A 25,337-nucleotide genomic window follows, 5' to 3' on the forward strand; every position below is an offset into this window, starting at 1 on the left:
CAGCCACTCACTTGAAAACTGTCCAGCTATTCTGAAATTACTAGTAGCCCACCAGATAGCCTGGACTCATTTCTTGGCCCTCCATATAATTCTTAGGAACATTCCACATAATTCTTGGCAAACAATTTTACTTGTTTGTTATTGGTATCATTTTATACAGAACTCTAGAACAGGGGGTCATAAGAATTTTTAAGTGCTCATAAAGTGTTCTTTATATATTCTTGCCTACTACCCTTCCAGTATGCTGAACCTTGTCTATCTACGCCTCTGCATTCACAAATCCCTTCTCAGCAATGCTTAATGTACTATTCAGTTATATTTCAAAATCCGAGTTCCTTAGAATGGGGCTTTCCTTATATAGGACCATTAATGCAGCATTTGCTGCTTTATGAGAAATTTTATATTATAAGTTTCTCATAAGAAATTTCAGCACAGGCTTCCCTTAATAAGTAGCAAAGAACATTTGTAAAATGTGTGAAACCAAAGGCCTATTACAGACAGAAGAATAGGAGAAATATTTCCCCATTCAAAACTGTAATATGGAATCAAGACATGTTTTCTAAAAATTTTCCTAAAATTACTTTATAATCAACTCCTGACGTTCTGTCTGCAAAGGCTTTTAAATGTATTTGTTGAAGAATCATCACAACATATGAATGAAGCTCCACCATGTAATGAAAGTATGCTTTCCACGTATTAAGACAATTTTCTACCTAAGAATTTTCAGTAGGAGCTACTATTGCCTCTGAGATCTCTAAGCACAAAAATGCCTCAAGCCCTACGCCATTGATCTACTTTGGTAAAGTGAGATTTTTTCCCATTTATCTCAACTTTCTGTTTACTAGGTCCTCATAAAATGCCAGATGGTGCATGCTTTTTCCACATTAAATAGGATCTTTCAAAACTAAGATGCAAATAGATATATGGGATAAGTTTTAGGAAAATAAGTGAAAGTGGAACTTTTAAAATATTTTCTTAGAGCTACAAAAGTACTGCTACATATTTTCTTTGATTTTTGGCAGTAACTTAAAAATTAGCTTGAAATTTATCCTATGTTAGGTACTTTTTCATCAGAAAAACATTGTTAGCATCTGTAGTACAGTTAAATTAACTGAAATTATCATGTAAAATACCTGCACTAGTAGATCCAATTCCTGTGGTGAGCACAGATCGTGGTGTAATCTTTGCTGCATACTTGAGGAACTGAGATTTCCCTGTGCCAGGATCCCCAACCAATAAAAGATGAGATTCACCTAGAAAAAAGTTAATAAAGTTTTAAATTTTTATAAAAAGACCCATGAATAAGTGTAATTAATCAAGAAGAAAATGGTCTACTTGGAATGCCAACACAATTTATATTTTATGCTTTTGCTGTATACTTAAGGTCATTTAAGGACAGGCTTAACCAGATAGCCTTAGAAAAGCTAACTATCACCATAAATAACAATCTAAGTGATTTCTGAATGTGACATTTAAAATCTAAGTTAATAGACTTTGTGCTGTTTCCAGATGTTCAGGCATATGTTTAACATTTAAAAATTTTTTGGCTTATAAAGTTTCTGATTTTATTTAAATCTATTTTTATTTCTTATTTTATTTAAAGATTTTATTTATTTATTTGAGAAAGAGAGAGAGAGCACACAAGCAGGGGGAGGGGCAGAGAGAGAGGGAGAAGCAGGCTCCACACTGACCAGGGAGCCCAATGCGGGGCTCCATTCCAGGACCCCGGAATCATGACCTGAGCTGAAGGCAGACACTTAACTGACTGAGCCAGCCAGGTGCCCCTTAATCTATTTTTAAATACCAAACTACTTAAGTCTTTCCATACAAGCCATACAAATATTTTATTCCATTTTTATTTAAGTATTTGTAAGTGTTCAGGACTTTATAAGTGCTTTATAAGTATCAAATCGCTTATGATAACAGTTAAATGACCTTTTTATGAAAATTTTAGTAATTTAATGAAATATCTACCTTAAAGTACTTATTTTCAAATGTAACAAATGAACATGAGTATCTTGTGGTATGTATTATCTCACTGATCAAATTTATTCAGTAATATTCAAGTATTTCCTAAATACATTAATAGGAAACTCCTATTTAAGCTCAAGATTTAGCAAGGTGCCTTGCAATGAGTAGGTAATCAAAACATACAATACACATAAACTTTATTATACTTACTATTCTATACTCTACCATATGGTTTTAGAAATCTTACTAACAGCCTTGTTTATAACAATGTCCTTTTAGTCTTTGGTTATTATGACCCTCGGGTGGCCTATATTAGGGCCATAATAAACCTACTCTATGCCAGATTCAGGTCAGTTAAATGTGTTAGCCACAAAAGAGCTTTCTGCCATTTGAACATAATTATACACTTAGAGTAATCTTTGCTTGAACGTGTGACCTACAGCAGCACCTCATGGCAGATGGCACTTTTGCTACCTACCAGCAGAAGGGGAATCAGCAGGCAGATGACTGAGAGCAGCAGTCTGAGAGCAACACACTGACAGTCACAGACGGAGAGATGCTGACTTGGAGACCTTAAAAAGCACTATTCCTAATCTTTTTCCCTTGAAGACAGACTGGAGATCCAATGAAAAACAGTAATCAAAATGTAAAGACTTTATCTTGTGGCACCCTTACAGATTGGAGCAAAGATTATGGTTAGAAAATAAAGCTCAAGAAGTCATTTTTATTCAGGAAAGAAAAATTCTGGCTTCTCACCTTGTATGTATTAACATTTCTCAAAAAGTTTTAGGTAGGTACTAACCTCTGACCCGTGTTCCTGTAGCATCAGTCCTTTGAATCCCACCAGCCAGCACCATGGCCACAGCAAGCTTTACTAGATACATCCCAAAAACTTGAGGGCACAAGCTGGCCAATATTTCATTCCTTCCTAGGAAAGGCAGAAAGGTCAGATGTTAACAGTTTTCAAGAAATCCTATCTGAAATTTCCTTTCTTTTCCTAACTTCCTAGAAATATACTCTGCCATCTAAAATGATCAAGAGGACCATTTCCAAATGCCTAAAAGGAATAAATAACTGTTTTGGTCCTAAAATTCCTTCTCTTATTAATGCCATGATATAAGAAAAGTCTGCTTTTTATTCCTTGCTTTTTATTTTTATACCTGCTTAAGTTTCCATAAATTTATCATACTTTATAAGGGACAGAAAGGAATCGCTTTTATTCCCTCATTAAGCCAACATTATCCCTTTAAAATACCACTGTACTTTACTCCACTGCCTAAATGAAATGAAGGTGTTCGATCTCCAGCAGTAAGTCAGATTGCAGGAGCCAGTAATCTTTAAATACAAGAGGTCCTTGGAGCTCCAGAGGTATAAGAGAAGTAAAATCAATCTACCCTGTGAGTCAGTTTAGCATTTGCTCTGAACAATTTGGTACAATCTGTTTTACCTAGAATAAGTTACCAGGGTATCAGAGTATTAAAAAGATCATTATAAACTACAATTCTAGCAATGAAGCTAGAAGTCTTGGATTCCCCTGATCATGTGTTGTTGCTTCTTCTTAAGATTTTATTTTAGAGAGAGAGAGCAGGAGGGGCAGAGGGAGAGAGAGAGAATCTCAAGCAGACTCTGCGCCGAGCACAGAGCCCATCTCGGGGCTTGATCCCAGGACCCTGAGATAATGACCTGAGCTGAAAACAAGAGTCAGAGGCTTAACCCACTGTGCCACCCAGGCACTTCTTTTTTTTTTTTTTTTTTTTATTTGACAGAGATAGAGACAGCCAGCGAGAGAGGGAACACAAGCAGGGGGAGTGGGAGAGGAAGAAGCAGAGGAGCCTGATGTGGGGCTCGATCCCATAACGCCAGGATCACGCCCTGAGCCGAAGGCAGACGCTTAACCGCTGTGCCACCCAGTCGCCCCCACCCAGGCACTTGTGATCATGTGCTTTATTTTTTTTTTAAGATTTATTTATTTATTTGACAGAGCACGCGCACACGCACAGGTAGGGGGAACAACAGGCAGAGGGAGAAGGAGAAGCAGGCTCCCTGCTGAGCAGGGAGCCCGATGCAGGGCTGGATCCTAGGACCCTGGGATCATGACCTGAGCCAAAGGCAGACACTTAACAACAGAGCCACCCAGGCACCCCTGATCCTGTGCTTTAAATAAGAGAATATCACTGGGTTTCTGTTTTCAGAAATGTCAAAACACCACATCTGAGAATCTGTCTATCCCACATATAAATAAAATAGGTATTTCATTCAATCACCGGCCTAATTAACCAGCAGAGGCTCTTAGAACCTATGACATCCTAACAAGCCTGTCTTGAGTTTGTCTTAACTTATATGGAATCCACTACTGTGACGGTACTCTGTCTACATGCTGGCAACTAATTTGCATGTTTTAGGACTTCCATGTTTGTGCTCATGTTTCAGAGGTAGCTCTTTTGAGGAGGAAAATAAGCTTGTAAATATTTAGCTGATTATTCCAGTTTCAGAAGCTTTTCTGCCAAAGCATTAAGGGAAAGGAAAGGGGCTTCCCCCAGAATTTACGGCCTTATACACAAAGGCTACTTTTTGTAATGAATCAGAATTGATCCAATTGCAATGTAGGGTGATATGACCTGGGATGGCAGAAATGGTGAAGAAAGAAAACCTTTTAGTAAAATGAGGATCAGAAAAAAGGATTAATAAATCCTAGAAGGCAGTTCATTAACTGCCAGAGGGAATCCCTCCCTTTCCTGAGGTAAAAGCCCAGAGGAAAAAAGATAAAGAAGGTTTGGGATCTAAGCAAATAAGACCTTTCAATAGGTAGGTAAATTCTGACCAGAATTACACATACAAAGAAGGAATAGCCCCAACAAGCAGATTTAGGAGTAGGCAAACTGACCTGGGAGACTTCTATACCAGCTTTGCTGAATGAAGGTGGATTCAGTGACTGATGTGCTGACAGGAAACATACCCCAGTGGTAAAGAGCACAGGCTCTGGGGTCAGAGGCCTGGATTCACATCCCAGTGCTACTACTTACTACCCGTCTAACCTTGGGCAAGTTTCTTAACCTCTCTGCCTCTATTTTCTTATCTTTAAAATGGAATGATAATGGTATCTTGTAGAACTGTTGAGGACAAAGGACATAATTAGTGTGTGGCACACAGAATAAACAATACCTGACACACTTAACTGTTAAACTATTATATTACCTGTATTACTTGTGCTTATTTCTGATCTCAAGATTTCCTCACAATGTAGTTAACACAAAAGATATACTATAAAGTCAGGTCTGAAGTACCAGAGAAAAATAAAGGGGAAGAACCATTCCCTTAAACTTGTTGTCTAAAGTTCCTTGAATCATGGCAAGAGATGCTCCCAATGGCTGTATCATGGAAGAGAATGCATTAGAGTGAATACTCCCCCAACCCTATCTCCTCCCAAATTTCTGATTCTAGACCATGTTAATAGTGTGTCTATGGCTTATTAGCCCACTCTTGTGGCATGGACCTCAGTTACCCCAACGAAGAGGACTTCCTAGATCTAAGGTAACTAAGTCATCCCAGAATGGGTTCAGATGGCCCAAAAGACCCCAGTCCCTACATCTGGGTTTCTATTCAGCATCTAAGCATGAGGGTCAGAGGATCCCTTACATTACTATAGACTGGAATAAAGGCTTCAGCTTCTAGACAGTACCCACAGTATGAGATCTTAATGGAGCAGATCAACCTCCAAGAGCTGAGCAGTAAAGTAATCTCTGGCTTTAGACTAGCAAAATGAAGACCTCCTTCTGGATACAGCTCCCCACCTTCACCACCCCTTCCCTTATTCCCCTCAACGAGCACACATACACTTGGAATTGGTAAAGTACATGTACTGGTACTGGGTATTTGGGAAACTAAGAAAGCAGAATCCCTTCAGACTAAAAAGAAAAATGTTGCCTCATTTTCTTTCTTTCCTTACTTACGTTTCTTACAAGGTCATTATATTTACGTCTTCCTTTTATCCAGTAAATGAGTTGTACATCCATAACCTTCTAATTAAAATACTCTCTTAATTGCCAGCACAAAGCACTTCTCATGGTCTGTTTAGAACACTATATGATGCCCTTCCTTCACTGTTACAGGAAGAGCTGAGCTGTGGCACTGCAATTAATAAGAAATGACTGCGGTCCAAGGAAGAGTTATAGATTTTTGTGAGGCCCTGACCGTAAGAAACAATTTTAAATACAAAAATTCATTTAAAAATATGTATGGTTCTTAAAGGGCTTGCTTAATAAAGCTACAATGTGGAGAACTTTAGTTCCTTCTGTACCGATTAGATAAAAGAATGATCAGGAACCACTACATACGTGCCATATGCAGAAGCAAAAGAAAAATATCATCACACAAAATAAAAGCAAAGTACCTATAGTTAGGCAAATAAGAACCTTATTTTGTGAATTGGTATCTGTCCAGTTCAGTATTTGATTTTTTTTTTTTTTAAGATTTTGTTTATTTTAGAGAGAGAGACACCTCATAAGCAGGAGGGGCACAGGGAGAGGGAGAGTGAATCTCAAGCAAACTCTGTGCTGAGCATTGAGCCTGACGCAAGGCTCAGTCCCATGACCCTGAGATCATGACCTGAGCCGAAACCAAGAGTCAGACACTTAAGCGACTGTGCCACCCAGGCACCCTTCAGTATTTAAGAATAAAATAATATGTATAAGACTTGAGATGAAGTTTATTAGAAATAGTCTATCACTGGCTTCAGTTTATTTTTCTCAGAAGATGCCTCCAAGGAAGAATGAAAACAGGCATTTGAAGATTTAACTGGTGTTTTATACCTTTGGAATTTTTAAATAAAAAATACTCTATGAACCCAAAGGCTTTGATGTTTTAGTCTACATATCTTAGTGCCACAGTCCAAAGCTTTTGCTGTGATGACAAAGCTTATTTTTTGCATCTTTCTATCTCTCATCATCTCTTTCCTACTGACTGCATGTTTAAAAATCTTTAGCTGAAACCGCGTGAAGTTGTCTTTATTACCTAAGGTACATCAGAAAAGAAATAAGGCTCTCATAGGATGAGGTTTCATAGTAGGATGCATTTTGTCTATTTAAGGAGGAACTGTATATATATGCTTGGTAAAGAAGGGAGAAAACTGGTAGTACAAGAGATGTCTAAAATAATAGAAATGGAAAATTTCTTGTAATCCACCCTTGATTTTCCACAAAGATCTCTGAATAGAAAAGATTCCGCCAGAAAAGGGCTCTTCAAAAGGAAACTACGGCTAGAAGTACTGACAAATGCTATCACCGTTTCAATTCAGCCATTGAGTTTTGCAGCATGTAAGGCTCCTCCTAATCACAGACCTCATATTTAACTACTTAATGAAATGTCATTAATAATTATCAGATTTATACCCTTAATCACAAACCTGCAAAGGGATCACTCTTATAGGACTCCCAAAAATCTTCAAATTCCTTTTGGATCTCCTCATCCATGGTCATCCCTGCAGACTGCTCATTATTTACTTGGACATAATTGGCTTTCAGGACTATCTCCACTTCACAGCGCACACCTTGCTGAAAGGGCTTCCACCGTTGCATTACAACTCCGTAAACAGTGAGGTCATCACCTAGGAGAGAGCACCAAGTAGCAGTGAAGTCCAGGAGGAGCACACTGCTTGCTGGGCACAGACTTGCATGACACAGGTCCAGAAATAAATAAACCACTCTCCCACCAGGTTTAGAATGGTAAACACTCGCCCAGAAAACACTATGGAGGCAAAGGAACACCACAAGGTTCCTACTTTTCCTTTCTTCTGTTTTGTTTCGTTTTTGTTTTTTGTGTTATTTTTTACAAACGCTTATATCTTTAGCTAAAAGCTAAAGTCAGCATTTTTATTTTTCTTAATCTGCCACATGATAATCACACCAAATTATTACCCTTCACTGGAAAAATAGCTTAACAGATGATTTATTCATTGTTATTATATGGGGTGAAATGTTCATCCTGTCATAATTCCTAATCATACAGTTCTCATTTAAAGAATAGGTGGGAACTGCAGCAGGAAGGTTAAGCTGTAATCAATTTGGTGTCAGGAAAGGAGACGATCTTGTGATAACTGACACTAGTTTTAGTTTCTTATATATTAATTTTTATGTATCACTTTTATTGATATTTTACTTACTGCCTTAAAAAAACGGATGAATGAACTAAGAAATAAGTGAATGCCGTTTTACTTCAAAGCCCTTTTCCATCAACTATGAAAGCACAAGGTAAATCCTGCTTGTTCCTTCTTGGTTGCTTCCTTCCCACGTGAGAAAACTCTCCTATTCCTGGTGAGCAGAATATTAAACTTCTACAGGTTTTCCTAAGAGGCCCTGGGTCATTCATTCATGGGCACATTCTCCAAACACTGCCATCTGTGCTTATTATTACATACAATTCAATGCATCAATTAACAGGTACATATGAATGAATGGTTGGCACTCAGTATTTTAGTACGAGAGAAAAGGGGCCAGAAGAAGAAAAGATGGGCCTAGTCCTCAAAATCTTGTTAAATATAAGATTTTGGACACACCTCAAATCCAACCTGGTATTTAAAATTTGCACAACAAATAGCATCTCTGAACTAACTGGCAAGTCTTCAATTCCAAGCCTGTGTCAAATATACAGTATCTGCTAATGCAAAATGCCTTTTGCTCTCTAAATTTCAATGTGTAATGTGTAATCTGCAGAGCTTTTGATTTTCTGAAGAAAGTGTTCTATAAATGCTAAATGAATGGAACTAGTGATAGCAATTACACAATAGAGAGCATAGTTCTAGCCAAAGGCAACTTCATAATAAATGATGACAAACACATTCAATAGGTGCTTTGCATGTGTTTCCAAGATCTTTTGAAGCCACTGCTTAGATGGTTTTCAAACCGAATCTAGAATAATGATCATTTACTATATTTTTTAGATGAAAATCACTGAGGTAACTTTATATGAGCACTTGGAACAGTCCTTTACTGTCATTTTAATGGATTATACTTAGGTTGTTTCTAAATTAGTCAAATAAGAAACTTAACTTTTAGATACAGCACCTACAAGTAATCGGACTTCAATAAGCAGTGATAACGTGGAAAACGTAGCGTCCTGAAAAATGACCAAGAGCACTGATTTTGTCAGATTTGGGTTCAAATCCCAGCTCCCTCACTCACTGGTTATGTCCTTGGGCAAATTACCTAACTTTGCTGAACCAATGTTTTGACCTACAAAATGGGAATAGTTGTATTTATATCACAGGACCACAGTGAAAATTAAGTCAGATAACATTTGTAAATTACTTCATACAATATCTAGACTATAACAAGCGTTCAACAGCTAAGTATTAGCTATTACTATACTAAACCTTGTTATTATATTTAACTTTTGTGTCGTAAAAGTTGTAAACAGTGTTATTTGCAGGAAACTACCATGCTTACTTTTATATAATCCTCTCTCCTTGTGCCGCTGTCTTCTGTAGCCTATTTACCACTGTAGCCACCCCCAGTCGGACCCATCTCTGATCTCCTGCTGCACTGGCACTTATTAGGACACAACCTCCAACTTTATTATTCTGCATGTGTCAGATTGGGGTTCCCAACCAGACTGTAAATTCCTGAAGGGCAAGGATTAGGCCATTTATCTTCTGATTACTGCAGAGATTTGTAGCTATGGATAAATGAAAAAAGCACTGTTGATGGACTGCTTCCATCCATTATTATTAGTGACATATGAAAGAAAAATAGCTTTAGATTTTTTCAATGCAGAAAGAATTCAGTTTAGATGGACGCATGAAAACATCTTATTTTCTACCAAAGTATACTTTCATGTTTAGGCTAAGCTTAGATAAGCACTACTTTGCTGATCCAGATATTACAGGTTTTGGTTAAAATCTAGAGTCCTATATGAAAAAAAGTACTTTGACACATCCTGGTCCACTTAGCAGGCAATCCATGATCAAAGTTGTTATTTCCATGGAGTACTGTTTAGACAACTATAAACTGTTAATATATTTGACACAAATTTCAAACTATAGATTAGTGATTCTTGGGTGGATGGAGGTGGTCTTTTTACAAAGAATTACTCTTGACTCTAGATACCGAACCCTTTTATTTCCATGGTTGTTTGCCTCATCGTTTTAATAAAATGGCAGCTCGGTAAATATTTTATAAATGAAGCATTTAGAGAAATCTAGGGTTAAAAAAAAGAGAGAAATGATGGAATTTGGAGAAATGAGGCAGTTTTGATCTGTCTGGTAGGGGAGAACAGGGATGTAGAATAAGAGGTTAGGGCACATTTGTGCTATGTCTTTTCTCTACAGACTAAGGGTGAGTGAAATTAAGGTTTGGGTGAGAACAGGATATACTTAAAAAGGGAATGTTGAGGTACATTAAGAAGCAACTGTTGATACCCAACTCAAGTTTACCAACCATTTCCATTTTCTAACCCACCTTCAATGTAACTTATATGTTAAAAAGCAAGTGGAAATTCCTAGGCAAATAGTAAAAGCAACAGTTTTAAAGTTATTTGGAATAAGAAGAGAAAAGAGAAAGAATAAGCTCTCATACCTTGTTCACAGACAAAGGTCTGGTCAAGGCCTGGGAATGTGTATAGGGAGCAGAAGATGCAAGCTTTAGGGGAACAGGTTGCCATCTGCCTTTTCTAGGACTGCAAATAGTAGCCTCAGAGAAGCTGATAAAAGTTTCACAGTTCTAGGATAACTTTTTTAGGGATCAAAATTCTGTAAATCCAAAAGACTTTTAAACTCCATACTAGAGTCTTTAGTGCCTATCAGGTCTGGTAAAAGTTTCTGAAAAAAACTTTCAAATTATCCCTTTGTAGGCAGTCCACTTGGTGTCTGAGATCTTCACCTTTAGCTGACCAGTGCCATGTAAATTTTACAGCCCTAGCTTCTACCAACAACTGAAAAAAGCTCTCTTTATTCTCTTATTCTTTCTTTTTGCATTACATATGTAAAATAATACATTTGTTTTAAAAACATAAACATACCAAATTTTATTATGAATATCTTATGATATTTAAATGTGGTTACTGCAGAAGACAGAATAGGATTTACTCTCTTGAGCAACACTGCTGATTTACAAAACCTCCTAACATCTTAATTTTTCCAATAAAACTCTACCCTACCATTTATTCTTTATAAAAACAATAATTTTAAAATTCAATGTAGAATACTTCCATTCTATACATGTGGGCCGATATTAATCCTTGCCCTTCCACAAATACTTTTTAAGATTTCATTTATTTAGAGAAAGAGAGAGTACAAGCAGTGGGAGAAGCAGAGGGGGGGAAGGGAAGGGAGAAGATAATCTCCAGCAGACTCTGTCCTGAGCACAGAGCCTGACGTGGGGCTCAATCGCACGACCCTGAGATCATGACCTGAGCCAGACACTCAACTGACCAAGCCACCCAGGTGCCCCTTTCCACAAACACTTTAAAGTTTGATTCTTCCCAGGCTCCCCAGTGAGGAGAATAGGAGGGGCAAGATGAGTCGAGATAGACAAAAAAGATCTTATGAGTGGTCTGGTTAGCCTCAAGATCAAAATATAACCAAGATGACATTGCAACAACCCCTTCTGGAGCCCTCAGATTTCCAGAACAGCTCTGAGGCTCAGAGTCTTTGATTTGCCTGGAACACTGTAGATCATCCAGACCAACTGCCATCATGAGGCCTAAGTCACTAACAAGATGCTGTACACCCTATGCTTGATTGTCTCTGAGAAAAGAGACTCACCATCCTCTGAGTCCCATGGTGGACAACTTATATTATTAGATATTGAGTCAAAAATCTACGTTCCTGGAGCTTCAGCCTACTGAAAGCCAATAGTATCTTCTGTAACTATAATTCCATTTCTGTACGACAACCTTCCAATTAATGAAAAGTTGGCTATCATGTCCTTCCTGAGGCTTCTCTATGCTAAACACCCACAGTTCTTTTCAGTATGGTTTTGAGTTCCTTCCCAATTCAGGCAATCAGCCAATAGAAACACTCAGCTCCCTCAAAGGACAAAATCAATGTGACTCCTATGGTGGTGTCACCAGCACAGAGGACAGAGGAACAATCACCTCCTTTCTTCTAGATAGCAATAAGAGTACAGTGGCATCTGACAGAATCATACTGTCTGGTGCATTTTATTTAATTGAATGCTAAATCTGCTACAACTTTTAAAGTTACTGCTGTTAAGCAAGGATATACTGAAGAGACTACTGGACGAAAAAGTCAGGGGATCTGGGTTCATGTTCTAGTTCTGCCACTTAACTCTCCATGTGACTTTGGGCACATCGGGTTCTTCATTTATAAAACAAGCGGCTGGACTGGACTGCTAAGCTTCTTTCCTGTTATGTATCACCTCCCACCTCCATGCCAGTTTCTATTCTCAAAGTGAGCAATTAAGCCCTCACACTCACTTCCCAGTACTCGGGAAAATGAAAAGTGGCTTTTTCCTAATCAGTACTTTAGGACATCTCATATAAGCTAGCAAAAGTTAATTCTCACCAGATTTGCAACTGTCTACTAAGTCATCTTCCAGGATAACCTTCATAGATCGTGGAATACTTCCAACAGATAGCCTTTGCACCTAGCAAGGAAAAGGAGACACATACTGAGTATGCTTAAATACATGCTAAGTATTCAGAAGCCTAGCAATCCTTGAAATTACTGTTTCTATTTCCCTGGTATTAACATACAATTTAATTACGATGGGGATTTATAGAATTTTCTTGAAAACTGTGCCTACTATCCATTTACAAACTCACTAAAACCAGAGTAAAATAAAAACACCATTATGGAAAATATCTCCAAATATAATCTGCCTTGTGGATGGTCAAAATAAACATATGCTCCAACTATTAAACATAACAAAGTAACTTACCTAGAAAAGACATGCAGTGCCTTCCTGACCTCCAGTCCTAAGACCTGGGGCAAATCACTGTTCCTTTGATTATTCCTTAGTGATAGAACCCTGGTTTTATTCCACATGGACATATATCCAGTAAAAAACAAACTGTATTTCCCAGCTCTCCTGCACCTGGGCATGGTCACATGACTAAGCTCTGGCCAATGAAATACAAGCAGATATGCCATGGGAAACTTAGAGGAAGAGGACTCAAATGGAGACTTGGGGTAGATGCTGATGCTGTTGTCTATCCCTCCCTTTCCCTCCTCCCTGACTAGCATACAGCAGTGACAGAGCTGTAACTACCATCCTGGACAGAGAATAGAGGCCATGTATTAAGAATGGTGCAGAAAGAAGAAAGAAAGACAGGAGTTTGAGTCTTCAACACTAAATATGCCTTTGTGTTTCAGCAGCAAGTAAATGAAAACCTGGCACACTCTGACATGTTAAAGAGTGTCTATCTATGCCTTATTGGACACAGCAAATAAAATCAGGCCTAAACCCCAAATCCTGACCTCTCCAATGTTTAACAATCACCTAAACCCATTTGATTTTCTCCTATTCCTTAAATACAGCTTGTTCGAACTTCTTAAATATTCACTTAATTTTAACATAATTATTAAGTCATTCCACAACCCTCTGTCAATGCTCTCTATACAGAGATGATTATTGTATGGTCTCTAAAGACCGTATTCTGATACATGTGCAACTATACTGTGTGATGACGTAAGCTCCATTTGTCATCCTGTATGTGTTCCCTAGTCCTGGTAATTTGCCCACAGCTGAAAAAAACCTTCTTCAAAGTTGTTATTTCTCTCATTTATTTGATTTGTTGTTATTTCTCTCATTTACCTGTTCCTGAATTTTGATTTCCTGATAATCTCTACACCTAGTTGGAGACGAAGACAAGCCTGAGAGGCAAGTGAATTTTGAAGAATCACAGCTCTCCAAGCTGGGACAGGAGGATGGCCGGCAGAAGGTATAGTACTGCTCAAAGTCAGCCTTGACCACAAATACATGTTTGCATTTGTTACACATGTAATCGCGCTCAAACTCCAGGATCTTTACCAGACTTGTTCGAATCACTGTCCCAGTGACAGATAAAAAGTGTCCCACGTCCTTGGTCTTAGGGATGTGCTCCCTCACCAGCTCAGGACAAACAGGCAAACCTGATGGAAAGAAATAACAAAACACACATCAACTTATATCTTGGGATTTGACTCCATGGAATATATTCTTCTCATATATCCTGGGGGATAAGGTATAATTTCAGAACAAAAATTTGAGTTTTACTTAAGGAAAAAAAAAAATCAGATCAACTCAATTAAGAGAATAGTAAAGGATTATTTTAAATAATAATGATCAGTGGACTCTATCTAAAAGTACATAGCCAGGGGTGCCTGGATGGCTTGGTCGGTTAAGCATCTGCCTTCAGCTCAGGTCATGATTCCAGAGTTCTGGGATGGAGCTCTGCCATCAGGCTCTCTGCTCAGTAGGGAGTCTGCTTCTCCCTCTCACTCTCCCTCTGTGCTCTCCCTCTCTCAAACAAATAACTAAAAGCGTTAAAAAAAAAAAATAAAAGTATATATCCAGATGACATAACAACCAGGATTTCAAAAAGGATTGATTTTCATAAGAGGGCCATCACAGTAGAATCTAAATACAGTATGTAATTGTAACTTCATTCAACAAAAAACATACTGCCACAGGCAACACATAAAATCAACTTATGACTGAGTAAACCAAAGCTGAGTGATAAAGGGAGGGAAGCATAATGACCAGAGTCCCACAGTGCTAGAAGGCTATTGCTTTTTTTAGTTATGTTCAGAATTCATCAATACAGAAATCTGTTTTCAAGCCTTAAATTACCTAGAGGTTTACCCACAGCAGCACCATTTTATTCCTTAAAAAACCTGTGTTTTTCACCATTAATAAACTGGCAATTTTTTAAAAGGTACAAAATGCCAAAGAAAATCCTTTTTTGTTTTTTAAAGATTTTATTTATTTATTTATTTGAGAGAGAGAGAGCACAAGCAGGGGGAGCGGCAGGCAGAGGGAGAGGGAGAAGCAGACTCCCGCTGAGCGGGGAGCCCAATATGAGGCTCAATCCCAGGACCCTGATATCATGACCTGAGCTGAAGGCAGACGCTTACCAACTGAGCCACCCAGGTGCCCCGCCAAAGAAAATTCTTAGTAGAAATGCCTACTTTCTCATGTTTGGCTACCATGCACCACTGGAGTAGAGAGATGCTTGCTGGCTGTGATGGTCAAAGGCTGCCTTCTAACAGGTTTATCAAGGTAGCCTTTATTACACTGGTTCGTGCCCCATGGTCCATTGTCTTGTACTCAGAATTTAGCAGCTCCGAAATATGGTAAATGTGCACACTGAAGACGGATCTATTAGATTTGCCAAGCTCTGAGAAAGAACCATAATAATTATGATTATACTTTAAGTTTCTATGGTCAGCACATTTTCTTACTATTGATAGATCTACTCTGAAAGCCAAATAATAATAATAAGGTAGTTTCGGAATTATGAAATTTTTTTAAAAAAGCAAATCAGTTACATGAACTGTATGCTTAAGGCACCAGACTACATTAATCTGGTGTTACAGGTTACAAGTCTACAGACTTAAATTTTCTCTGTTGCTGGCTGAGACTCTCTGTATACGGTGTATTATATTAACAAGGTAGGCACTGCTAACATTTGCCATTATAACTTCTTTTCTTATCCAAGGCTGACCCCAGGGCTAACAAGTGTGGTATCACGTGCACAAGAATAGATAGGTTGGAGCTGGATTAAAATGGTATTTTAGCCATGAAAAAATATTCATTCTATTCACTTCTCATTGATTTCAGGCATCTGTTAATTCAGCTGTGTGTAGCTAAATATTGAGTTATCAAGAATATATTGCTATTTCTACGGGGCTCCTGGGTGGCTCAGTCGGTCAAGCGTCTGCTTTCAGCTCAGGTCATGATCTCAGGGTCCTGGGACTGAGCCCCGCATCAGGCTCTCTGCTCAGCAGGGAGTCTGCTTCTCCCTTTCCTTCTGTCCCCCACCTCTGGTCATGCTCTCTCGCTCTCTCTCTCTCAAATAAATAAAATCTTAAAAAAAAAAAAGAATATACTGATATTTCTAGTAAGCCAAGTAAAAGCCATACCAACAACCAAAGTCTCTCATTAAGAACAGGTCTTGTTCTCATGTCCAACATTGCTTATGTTGGTACCATGTCCTTTTTTAGTTTATATCCTATAAGAAAGAAATGACCAAATGGAGGTCTCTCTTCTTATTTGGCCTTAACTGGAATGTACATTATGGCAACCCTTAACACTTCTTTAGAGAATCTCAGTTACCTTTCTATTTCTGGCTTACAAATTTTGGTTTGAAAACAGTGATAAATATAATTTTATTATAGCTTTTTCCTAGAAAGCAGTCTTTAATTTGATGGTGTCTTTTTGTAAATAGTATCTTAGAATAGAAGAATAAAATACCATACCTCCATTCCTTCTACAATAATCCAAGAAAGAAATAATGAAGACTTAAGTTCAAATCTCCTCCACTTATAACCCTTCCATGGCTGCTCACAGATCTAAGAATAAGGAACCAAATCTGGACTGGGCCACAGGGTTTTCCTCTCATACCAAGTCCTCTAAGCACACACTCAGACACTTACATATAGTGTCCCCTTTACCTTGACACTCTCCTCCCAACCTGCTCCTCAAAAATGTCCACAAAAAGAAGCAACATAAGGTTAAGAAACAGATTCTGGAACCAGAACGTCTGGATTTGAGTCACAGCTCTACTACTTACTAGATCTGTGACCTTGGCCAAATCACCACCTCTCAGATTTCCCTTCCGTAAAATGGCAATAACTACAAAACCTACCTCATGGGGTTTTTATTATTAAAAATAATATTTATTATAATTATTAAAATAATTCATAAATGTAAGCTTCTTAGAACAGTACCTTGCATATAGCAAACACTATTTGAACATTAGTTCTTAATACATAATATTATCATTTTTCCTCCTTAAATATAATTTTCTTAGTAAAATCGTCCTTACCCCACCCCAGATTAAATGTTCTTTTATGTGCTTTAATGCACTGTTCCTCTCTTTCATACCACTTACTGCAATTTAAATAAAAGAGTTATTACGCTTCCACACTAGAATATAAATTCCACAGGAACAAGATTGTGGTAGATTTTATTCACGATTATATTACCAGAGCAAGCACCATGCTTTATAAATAGTAAACAACATTCAAAACATACTTGAAAGAAAGATGAAAGGCAAGGCTGGGAAGTGGGGGGATGGATATAAGAAATAATAAGGATCCTGTGTTAGCTTTGAGATCAACTAGAGATAGGGGATGAGGAAGAGGGTGAAATTTAGAGTGACTCCCAGTTCTCTGGTTCCATTAACAGGGAATTCTGCAAGGTACATGCTAATCAATCAGTAAATATCTATTGAAAGAATAAGGAAATACCACTTTCAGTTGGAGTGGGGCACAGAGAGTGGAGAAAAATCATAAGTACAGTTTTTGATACACTGAGTTTGCAAGAAGATATCTACTATGAGACATTTAATAAGCATGGTCATATTTGGATACAGAGCTTAAGAGACAGATTCTGGCTAAAATTAAGAAAAAAAAAATAGAGTTAGCATTTGTTTCTATATAGGAGGCAGCTAACGCTCAGATTCGGGATACAGACCACCCTATGAGAGTGCAGGATCCAGGAGAATATGGCCACATTTGAATCCTGAGGACTCAGCACCTACAGGTCAGGTCAAGGAAGAGGCTCCTACGAGGAGGGAGAGAAGCTCCAGCCAGAGAGGGAGGAGAGAGCAAGAGAGTGCTATCAGTGGAGCCAAGGCTAGAATCTCTTAGGTGGGAAGAGTCAACAGTATCAAACAGCAGGAAAATGAAGAAGAAAAACACTGAGAAGTGACGCTGAGAGGCTGTCCCTAGTAAGGCTGGTGAGGCTGGTTTCAGTGTGGTGGAGGTGAAAGGATGAACAGGAGATTATACTGAAGAAGGGGTGTATCTGTCAGAACATTTACTTATGAAAAGGAGAGTGGATGGAGGATGAAGGGGGACACAGAGTTCAAAGAGGGGTCTTTCTCCTTCTACAAAATGGGAGAAACCTGAATGAGAGAGAAAATTCAGATATAATTGCCAAAAACGATTCACGGTCTAACGTGCCACACTCCCACAGAGTCCATGCTTCCTCAGGAGTTTGGCCTGACTGGGTGACTGACTTTACAGCACACGGTTTACCCATCTCCCTTCCCTTGTCACTTACTCCATCCTAACTGACCGCAGGATGCAGGTTAATGTCTCATCTAAATCAAGGCTCTTGACTAGGGGACATGGCTGGACTTTAAGAAAGCTCTAAACCTCTTGGAATTCAGGCAAAATACTATGTATATACACATACCTGCACTTTCTGGAGAGGGTTCATAACTTTCTCAACATACAATCCTGAAGAACTTATTTAAATCCTCAGTCCCTAAGTTCTATTGGCTTGCATATGATTCTAAGAATAGAAGGAACTTACATTGTGGGAAGAGCCACCAAATCTTCTTCCCCTCCCCTAATTTAATAGTAATGCCCTAACCTCTTGTATTTCCTACGCATGCCCTTGGTCTTAGCTCACATTCTACAAGGCCTCCTCCAAATGCTATTACAACATGACAGTGACCTTCATAATCACTTACTGACTGTACCACTCATTTAGGGCCTTAATCACATACTGCTTTGGATTGTTCCTTAAACATTTTATATGTGGAGGGGAGACTCATTTCTTGAGATCCTTTTTATGCCCAGTGCTTTAATAAGTACTTTTCCATAAGGAGAAAATTAATGAATAAAAAAGAAGGGGGAATGGGCTTTTCCTCTCTCTCTAGCCTCACCTTTGCCAAATGTGGCCCCAAATTTCCCAGTCCAGAACAAAATACTTGAGTTTTTCTGTGCGTAGAGGGGCTTTACACCTCTGTATCTTTCCTTAGGCATTTTATTCAGTATGGCACTCTCCCCAGTTCACTCAGCTAGGAAGAGTGCATTCAAGTTTTCCCTTCTGCAAGAAAATTTCCCTAAATCCAGGCTAGCACCAGCAAGTGAAACAAATGGAATAGGTAAGCAAAATGGTCAAATGAATGCACCATGTATAAACAACGCCTTTTATGTCTAGAGAAATCTTCTCCAGAGTAAAAAGGAAGATTCCAGAGACACCTTCCATTCCTTGCAAATGATAACCCACGCCTATGCATGTTGGGTCATAAGTCTACACAAACTGGTTTTATTTCAGTTAGCATAAGGAGTTGTTGGAGAGAATTACACAGTTGGGAAGAAGGCAGGTGGAAGGTGGAGGGAGACAGGGCTCAATTCCAAAAGTCCTGCATATGCTCACCAGCCCTTTCTGTGTTCTTCTAGAAGTGTAGCCAGGATGAGTGAATTCCCTGCTGCTCACCCCCAGCAAGGGTCTTAGGTCTAACACAATTACAATGTCTCTGAAGAAAAAACTACGTAAAAGTTACAACCAAATTTTCTAAGAAAATTAGCTCTCAATTATCCTCTACACTTTTACAATACAGGGCAATATGGCATTTTTAATGTTCTTGCACTGGAAACAAAAGAGCAGTTTACATTTTACTGAATCATGTATATGGGACCTGTTAGGAGAAATTTGGGTTTTTTTGGAATTGAGCATATTTGTCTAAAATATGACCAATTGATTATTTTGTAAAGTAACTGTATCATTTTAAGAAAAAGATAATAAGGTAAGTATATTTCTGGATCTTCAGATTCTTTCCATTTCAGATTATTATGATTTTTAAATAAAAATTTTTTAAAGATTTTATTTATTTTAGAAAGAGCGTGCGAGAGAAAAAGAAACCACAAGCAGGGGGAGGTGCAGAGGGAGAGAGAGAAGCAGACTCCCCGCTGAGCAGGGAACCTGATGCGGGGCTCAATCCCAGGACCCCAGGATCAGGACCTGAGCTGAAGGCAGACACTTAACTGACCCAGGCACCCCTATGATTTTTAAATGAATTTAAAATATAAAGACAACATAATGTTAAGCAAAACTGACCACATACAATCAAAATCTTAATATTAAAAAAGATGCTAAGAGGCAGTGTTTTGATACAAATGTCAAATTATTGTAATCTTTCTGTCTTCCTATATATGTTACTAAGTATGTTCTTCAACTAGAACCAGTGAAGGGATGGGGGGGTGTGTGTGGTGTACATCAAGCACTAAGCCACGGTTAATGCTGAACACAAAAACCTTTATCATTCCCTGATTCACTCAATGATCAAGAACAAAAGGAAATTTTGGAAATAGATTCTGAGCTGTCCATATCTATGCTAGGGATTATGTCCATATCAATTACTTCAGGCCTCTGGTTTTTAGCATGTGGTTCCTGGAACAGCAGTATCACCTAGGATCTGTTAGAAAAGCAAATTTTGGGGTCTCAATTGGAAAAGCAAATTCTGGGGTCTCAATTAGAAACTGTGGGTGGGGCCTTGCCTGGAGTCCAAGATGAAGCTGCAATACACCTAAAACCAGACTATTTCCATCCCTGGTTCATTCTGCTTGGGACACCTCGGTCCCCACCTTACTTACCTTCTCTTCTTGACATCTCCAGTGAATCTGCTAGAATTCACTGCCTGTTCTGTGGGCTAATATATCTTGCACCTACCTTGAGTGAGGCATGCATCACATAACATAAAAGCTGCCACTAAGCTCCTTTACAATTATGTTTAACATGCACATGGGCATGTCTCTTTGGGCACATATACACCATCTGGTAAATATTTGATTACACAGTTATTTCCCCTACAGCCTTAAGCTTCTTTAGATGAGGGACTATACCATATTATTTGGGTTTCCCAGGAGACTAGCAAATGCCTACACTTAATACATTTGTAGAATGAATGCACCATGGTAATAACATAATTTGCAATTTACTTTTTCAGAGAATTAGAAAAAAAAAAAAAAGCTAAATTTACCTGAAACCAATAGGGTCACCTAGGCAGACAAAATTTTGGTATTTAAACTAAGCATGGAAGCATATCTAAACATAAGGACAGCCTAAAACCATTCCTAAATACCATTTCAGTAACATTAACTAAAGTCCCTTTTAACAATCTTCTCTGGGGCACCTGGGTGGCTAAGTCTGTTAAACCTCTGCCTTAGGCTCAGGTCATGATCTCAGAATCCTGGATTCAAGCCCCATGTCAGGCTCCCTGCCCTCGGGGAGTCTACTTCTCCCTCTCCCTCTGCCCCTCCCCTGCTCATGCTCCTTGTCTCTCTCTCTCTCTCTCTCTCAAATAAATAAAATCTTTAAAAAACAACAACAAAAAACAAAACATCTTTTTGCAACATTATTATAAGGAAACATTTGTTCTTGATCCTACCAAGAGATTATCTAGTGTCCTATGCTTAAAGATTTATAATATTCATAATTCTATTCTAGATAAAATACTATTTTTTCAATTAAATCAAAGGTATTGTCTTTGGGGGGGGATCTTAATTTATCTCCAAAGAGTTCTACTAAATTGACTCATCTTTTTGGAATCATAGCAAGCATTTTTGTTGATTATAAATCCACACCTTTCTGAAATGTACTATAAAGTATTTATTTCTAAACAAAATGGTACGTGTGTTCTCCAACTTAACCTGCAGTAATTCAAAGATACAGCTTTGCCACAAGCTGATTGCTCCACTGCAGCTTCTTAAAAATTAAGATACTTAATCTGCCATTCATTTGATAAAAACTGAGTGCCTAATAAGTGGGCAGCATAATGCTAAAGTTGAGATATAAAAATAATAAATTTCCTGAAATAGTTTTGAAGATCACAGGGTAGAATCTACCACTTTTCTAATTCTTGGTATTATCAATTCTTTCATTAGTAGTCACAAAAACTCATAAGCCTGCTTTGAATTACAATTTTATACACACATATCTGTGTGTGTATGTACACACTAACATACTGTTGTTTCCAAACATTCTCCTTCCCCTCAGTTGGCCTGGCTAGTACCCCAGCCTTCCAAATGTCCAGAGGAAATAGTATAAAATCATTATTCTGCTCTAAAAGTTACCATCAACTACACAATAGATATATTTTTAAGCAAAAATATCAATTATTTCTTAGTGCTCTGAATTCGATATGTGTTAGAATTTCTCAAAACATTCCTAGATAATAAGTGGCAGTAAAATCCTTTAGTGATTCACCTGATATCCTGGCATGAAGATTCTGCTTCATAGAGGCACCCTCAGGTTGAGAAAGGGACTGGAGAATTGTCAAGGCTGATCTTCGCAGAGCACTATCAAAAACTGTTAGTACTTCATTTGGGAATGCGTTGAAATATTCCCCAATTTCCATGTTGGTCTCAAAAAGGGTCATGGCATTAACCACAACTGGGTAATGGGCATCTTCATCACTTTCCTTCAAGATTAGAAGAATATCATTCTTATGGTATTCCGAAACATAGGATTCAAACACTTGACCAACCAGTGTAACTTGCTCACTATTCATCTTGAATCTAGGTGACTAAAGAAAAAGACCATATTATACCTTTGATATTGCAGATATAGACACAAGCTAACAACAACAAAAAAATGGTTGTAAATTGTTATGGGCCGCACTATCAACTCAAAATATTACCCGTATTAAAATCTTAATTAGATCTGAATTACCTGTTATAGTCATTTAGTAAGTGTATTTTTTAAGAAACTGAAGCTAAACCAAAGTTAAAGAATTCGGTTTGTACTGATCACTGAAATCCAAATGGTCCAATGGCTTTCCCGTATCTTTTCCTCAAACTGCCTCCTCATTAACCCTATGATATGCTATTAAAGGCCCTTTCCTTTTCTTTAACCACATTCCATATACACATTTGCTCTCAGGTATAAAATCTTAAACAGCAGTCTTTTGGCTAAAGTTACTTCTGGCAGTGTTCTTTGCATGTGTCCTGGTTCTAAGACATATCCTCCTTTCTCTTTCACTCTCTCTCATTATACACACATTCACTTTCTGCTACGTAAATGGAACATACATGGATAGCCAGTTCTGACTTGAATAAGTAACAGATTTGCTTCAGAAATTTACATTTTGAGGTGAATTTGCTTATTTTCTCTTCCTAACTAGGAAACTTATTGGTCTCAGCAAACATAGCTGTCAAGAGTATAAAGAAACTAAATAAACTGAGGAAAGGAAAATTGGTCTTTAAATGATAAATAACTAGATTGAAAATAAATATACTATATTACATTACTTCATCTATCTCATTCCCCTGGCAATATATATTTTTTTAAATTTGTATCTGGAGATTAAAAGAGCCTACCCCCATTCTATTTTCATGTATACAGACAGATATCTATCATGTTCATGATCCTATGCTGGGAAATAAGCATCCTCAGTGCCCTTAGAGAACCAAGGCACAGACCAAACGAAAACAGTGCCCTAACTGTGGTAAAAATGCAATATGAAGGAGAGAAGGATTAAATTTAAATGGAGTGACAATCCCAGACGTGGCAATGGGCAGTTCCAAATAAACTGTTGAAATCAATCATCTAAGAAACTCTTATTTGGTTTGGAAACAGAGAACTGGAAGACCAATGCACCTTAACTTGACATTTCATTCACCCACCATTTACCGTATTGAGTTCAACAAATAGATGATAAAAGATGACTTATGAAGTTCACATTTCAGCATCCTATATGTTACACAGGCTACTTATTAGCAATATTTTGCCTTTTCTAGGAATCTATTCTAGAAGGTGTGGAAGGAGTAAAGGGGGTATGTGTCATAGGCCAAGAATTCTCACAATTACAAGATACCAGTGTGAAGATGACAGATGGGTATGTGTATATCCAGGAGAATGAGTGAGAGCAAATGATGGCCGCTACATTGATAAGTAATTTGTTTTGATTTGGTAATATAAATTCAGCCAAGTGTAAACCAGAAATAGCGCTTGGAAATAACTAATCATATAGTATTTCCAGAATGTGGCCTTTGCTTAAGACAAACAAACTGGACTCCCAAGAGTTCCTACAAATGAATCTATAAGATTCTATAAATGCATATTAAATTTGGAGCCACAAGTTTAGCAATTTATAAGACAGTTCCACATAGGGCAGAAAGGGGGTAGCTGCAGAATTCACGGTTCATCTTTTGAAAAGAATTCATCTTTTTAAAAAAAACATAGCATTCCCTTTCAAAATCTGCAAAACTTGTTCGACTGTTTCTAAGCAGTTTGCTAACCCTATAAACATGCCCACCCTTATCGTTCTACAACTTTCAAGTTCCCTTTCTTTTTACTTATTGAGTGTCTGAGGTCAAACTACAAAGATGTGCTGCTTCATTCTCTGGATCACGCGAAGCGCCGACAAGAGCCAGGAGGGCTAATAAGCCGCGACTTCCATCTGGACCACTGGGAATCCCCGCCCAGCTGCCGCACCGCACCCACCGGGAACCACGCCCCCTGGCCGGTCCCCGCGGCGCGGCGTCCTAAGACCCGCCCCTCTCGCCGGCTACCCGCGTCTTCCAGGCGCCTCCTCCCCGCCCGCGCGCTCGGCTTCCCGCGGGCGCTCGGCAAACGTGGAGTCGGGCTGTACTCAGAGGGCTGCTTTCCACACTTCCGTCTCTGGACGCAGCCCCTGCCCTACAATACCTCAGCAGGACTCTGACACTACCCGGGCTCGGCAACCGGGCAGTTCGGTCGCCCGACCAATCCTGGAGTTGAATAGTTTGGGAACTAACCAGCTGTGGGCGAGACTTAGGACGAACTGCGGGAGAAAAAAAATAATAGTAACGGTGAAACGATGCTGCGGCTGTCACTTACTGGCGGATACGCGGTGTCACAAGTCACCGGGGACACGCTGCTCCCGAGGCTAAGGGACGCGGAGAGCTCGGGCCTGGCGGCGGGGGTTCGAGGAGGCCGCTGGGGGCGGGGCGGGGCGCGTGCGCCGGCCGCTCGAGGCGCCGCCGGCCGCGGGGGCGCGCAGTCTCCGACGGATCCGCCTCGCGCCTGGGCGAAATAGGCGCTGCGCCGGCTCCTCGGCCGGGCCCGCGCACCCGACGGACGCCGAGCCGCGCACCGCCTCAACTTCACCGTGCAGGTGGCTCTTCCGGGTGGAGAAGCTGGCGGGCGCGCGCCCCGCCTGGTGCCGCGGGACGCGAGAAGGTGGAGCGGGGCGGGGTGGGAGGGGCTAGGAGGGCCGGGGCAGGGCCCGAGAAGTTCCAGGGCGGGGCCGGGCTGAGCCTCCCGCCCCAGGTGGAATGTGGAGAGCAGGGTTGTGCGGTGGCTCGAGTGGCCAGTGTGGTTCGCACTCCTGAACTAAGAATTATGGCAAACGCAAGGTCACAAAGATTTCCTGCAGTGTTTTCTTCTTAAAGTTTTAGGATGAAGATACAGAGTTCCCATATAACCGTCCCC

At 39.2% G+C, this 25,337-nt stretch overlaps 1 protein-coding gene across 3 annotated transcripts in view; it reads right to left on the reverse strand.

The window, feature by feature from the left end:
- MCM9 (minichromosome maintenance 9 homologous recombination repair factor) overlaps positions 1-25,055 on the reverse strand; it is a 99,942-nt gene extending 74,887 nt beyond the window's left edge. Inside the window, exons 1-7 of one of the 3 annotated variants that reach the window (XM_045798552.2) lie at positions 24,744-25,054; positions 22,131-22,449; positions 13,740-14,056; positions 12,488-12,569; positions 7,373-7,573; positions 2,774-2,899; positions 1,134-1,253 (exon numbers count right to left, since the gene is read on the reverse strand). In XM_045798552.2, the coding sequence (XP_045654508.2) occupies positions 1,134-1,253; positions 2,774-2,899; positions 7,373-7,573; positions 12,488-12,569; positions 13,740-14,056; positions 22,131-22,434 (1,150 nt within the window). In that variant the 5' untranslated portion in view covers positions 22,435-22,449; positions 24,744-25,054. Of the gene's footprint in view, positions 1-1,133; positions 1,254-2,773; positions 2,900-7,372; positions 7,574-12,487; positions 12,570-13,739; positions 14,057-22,130; positions 22,450-24,743 lie in introns of all 3 variants that reach the window. The other 2 variants (XM_087865422.1, XM_045798553.2) reach the window with 2 other exon arrangements.
- Positions 25,056-25,337: the final 282 nt, after the last annotated feature.

This window comes from Ursus americanus, chromosome 11 (genome assembly GCF_024610735.1).
Source record: "Ursus americanus isolate L20-20 chromosome 11, mUrsAme1.1.p, whole genome shotgun sequence".
Taxonomy (NCBI): Eukaryota; Metazoa; Chordata; class Mammalia; order Carnivora; family Ursidae; genus Ursus; species Ursus americanus.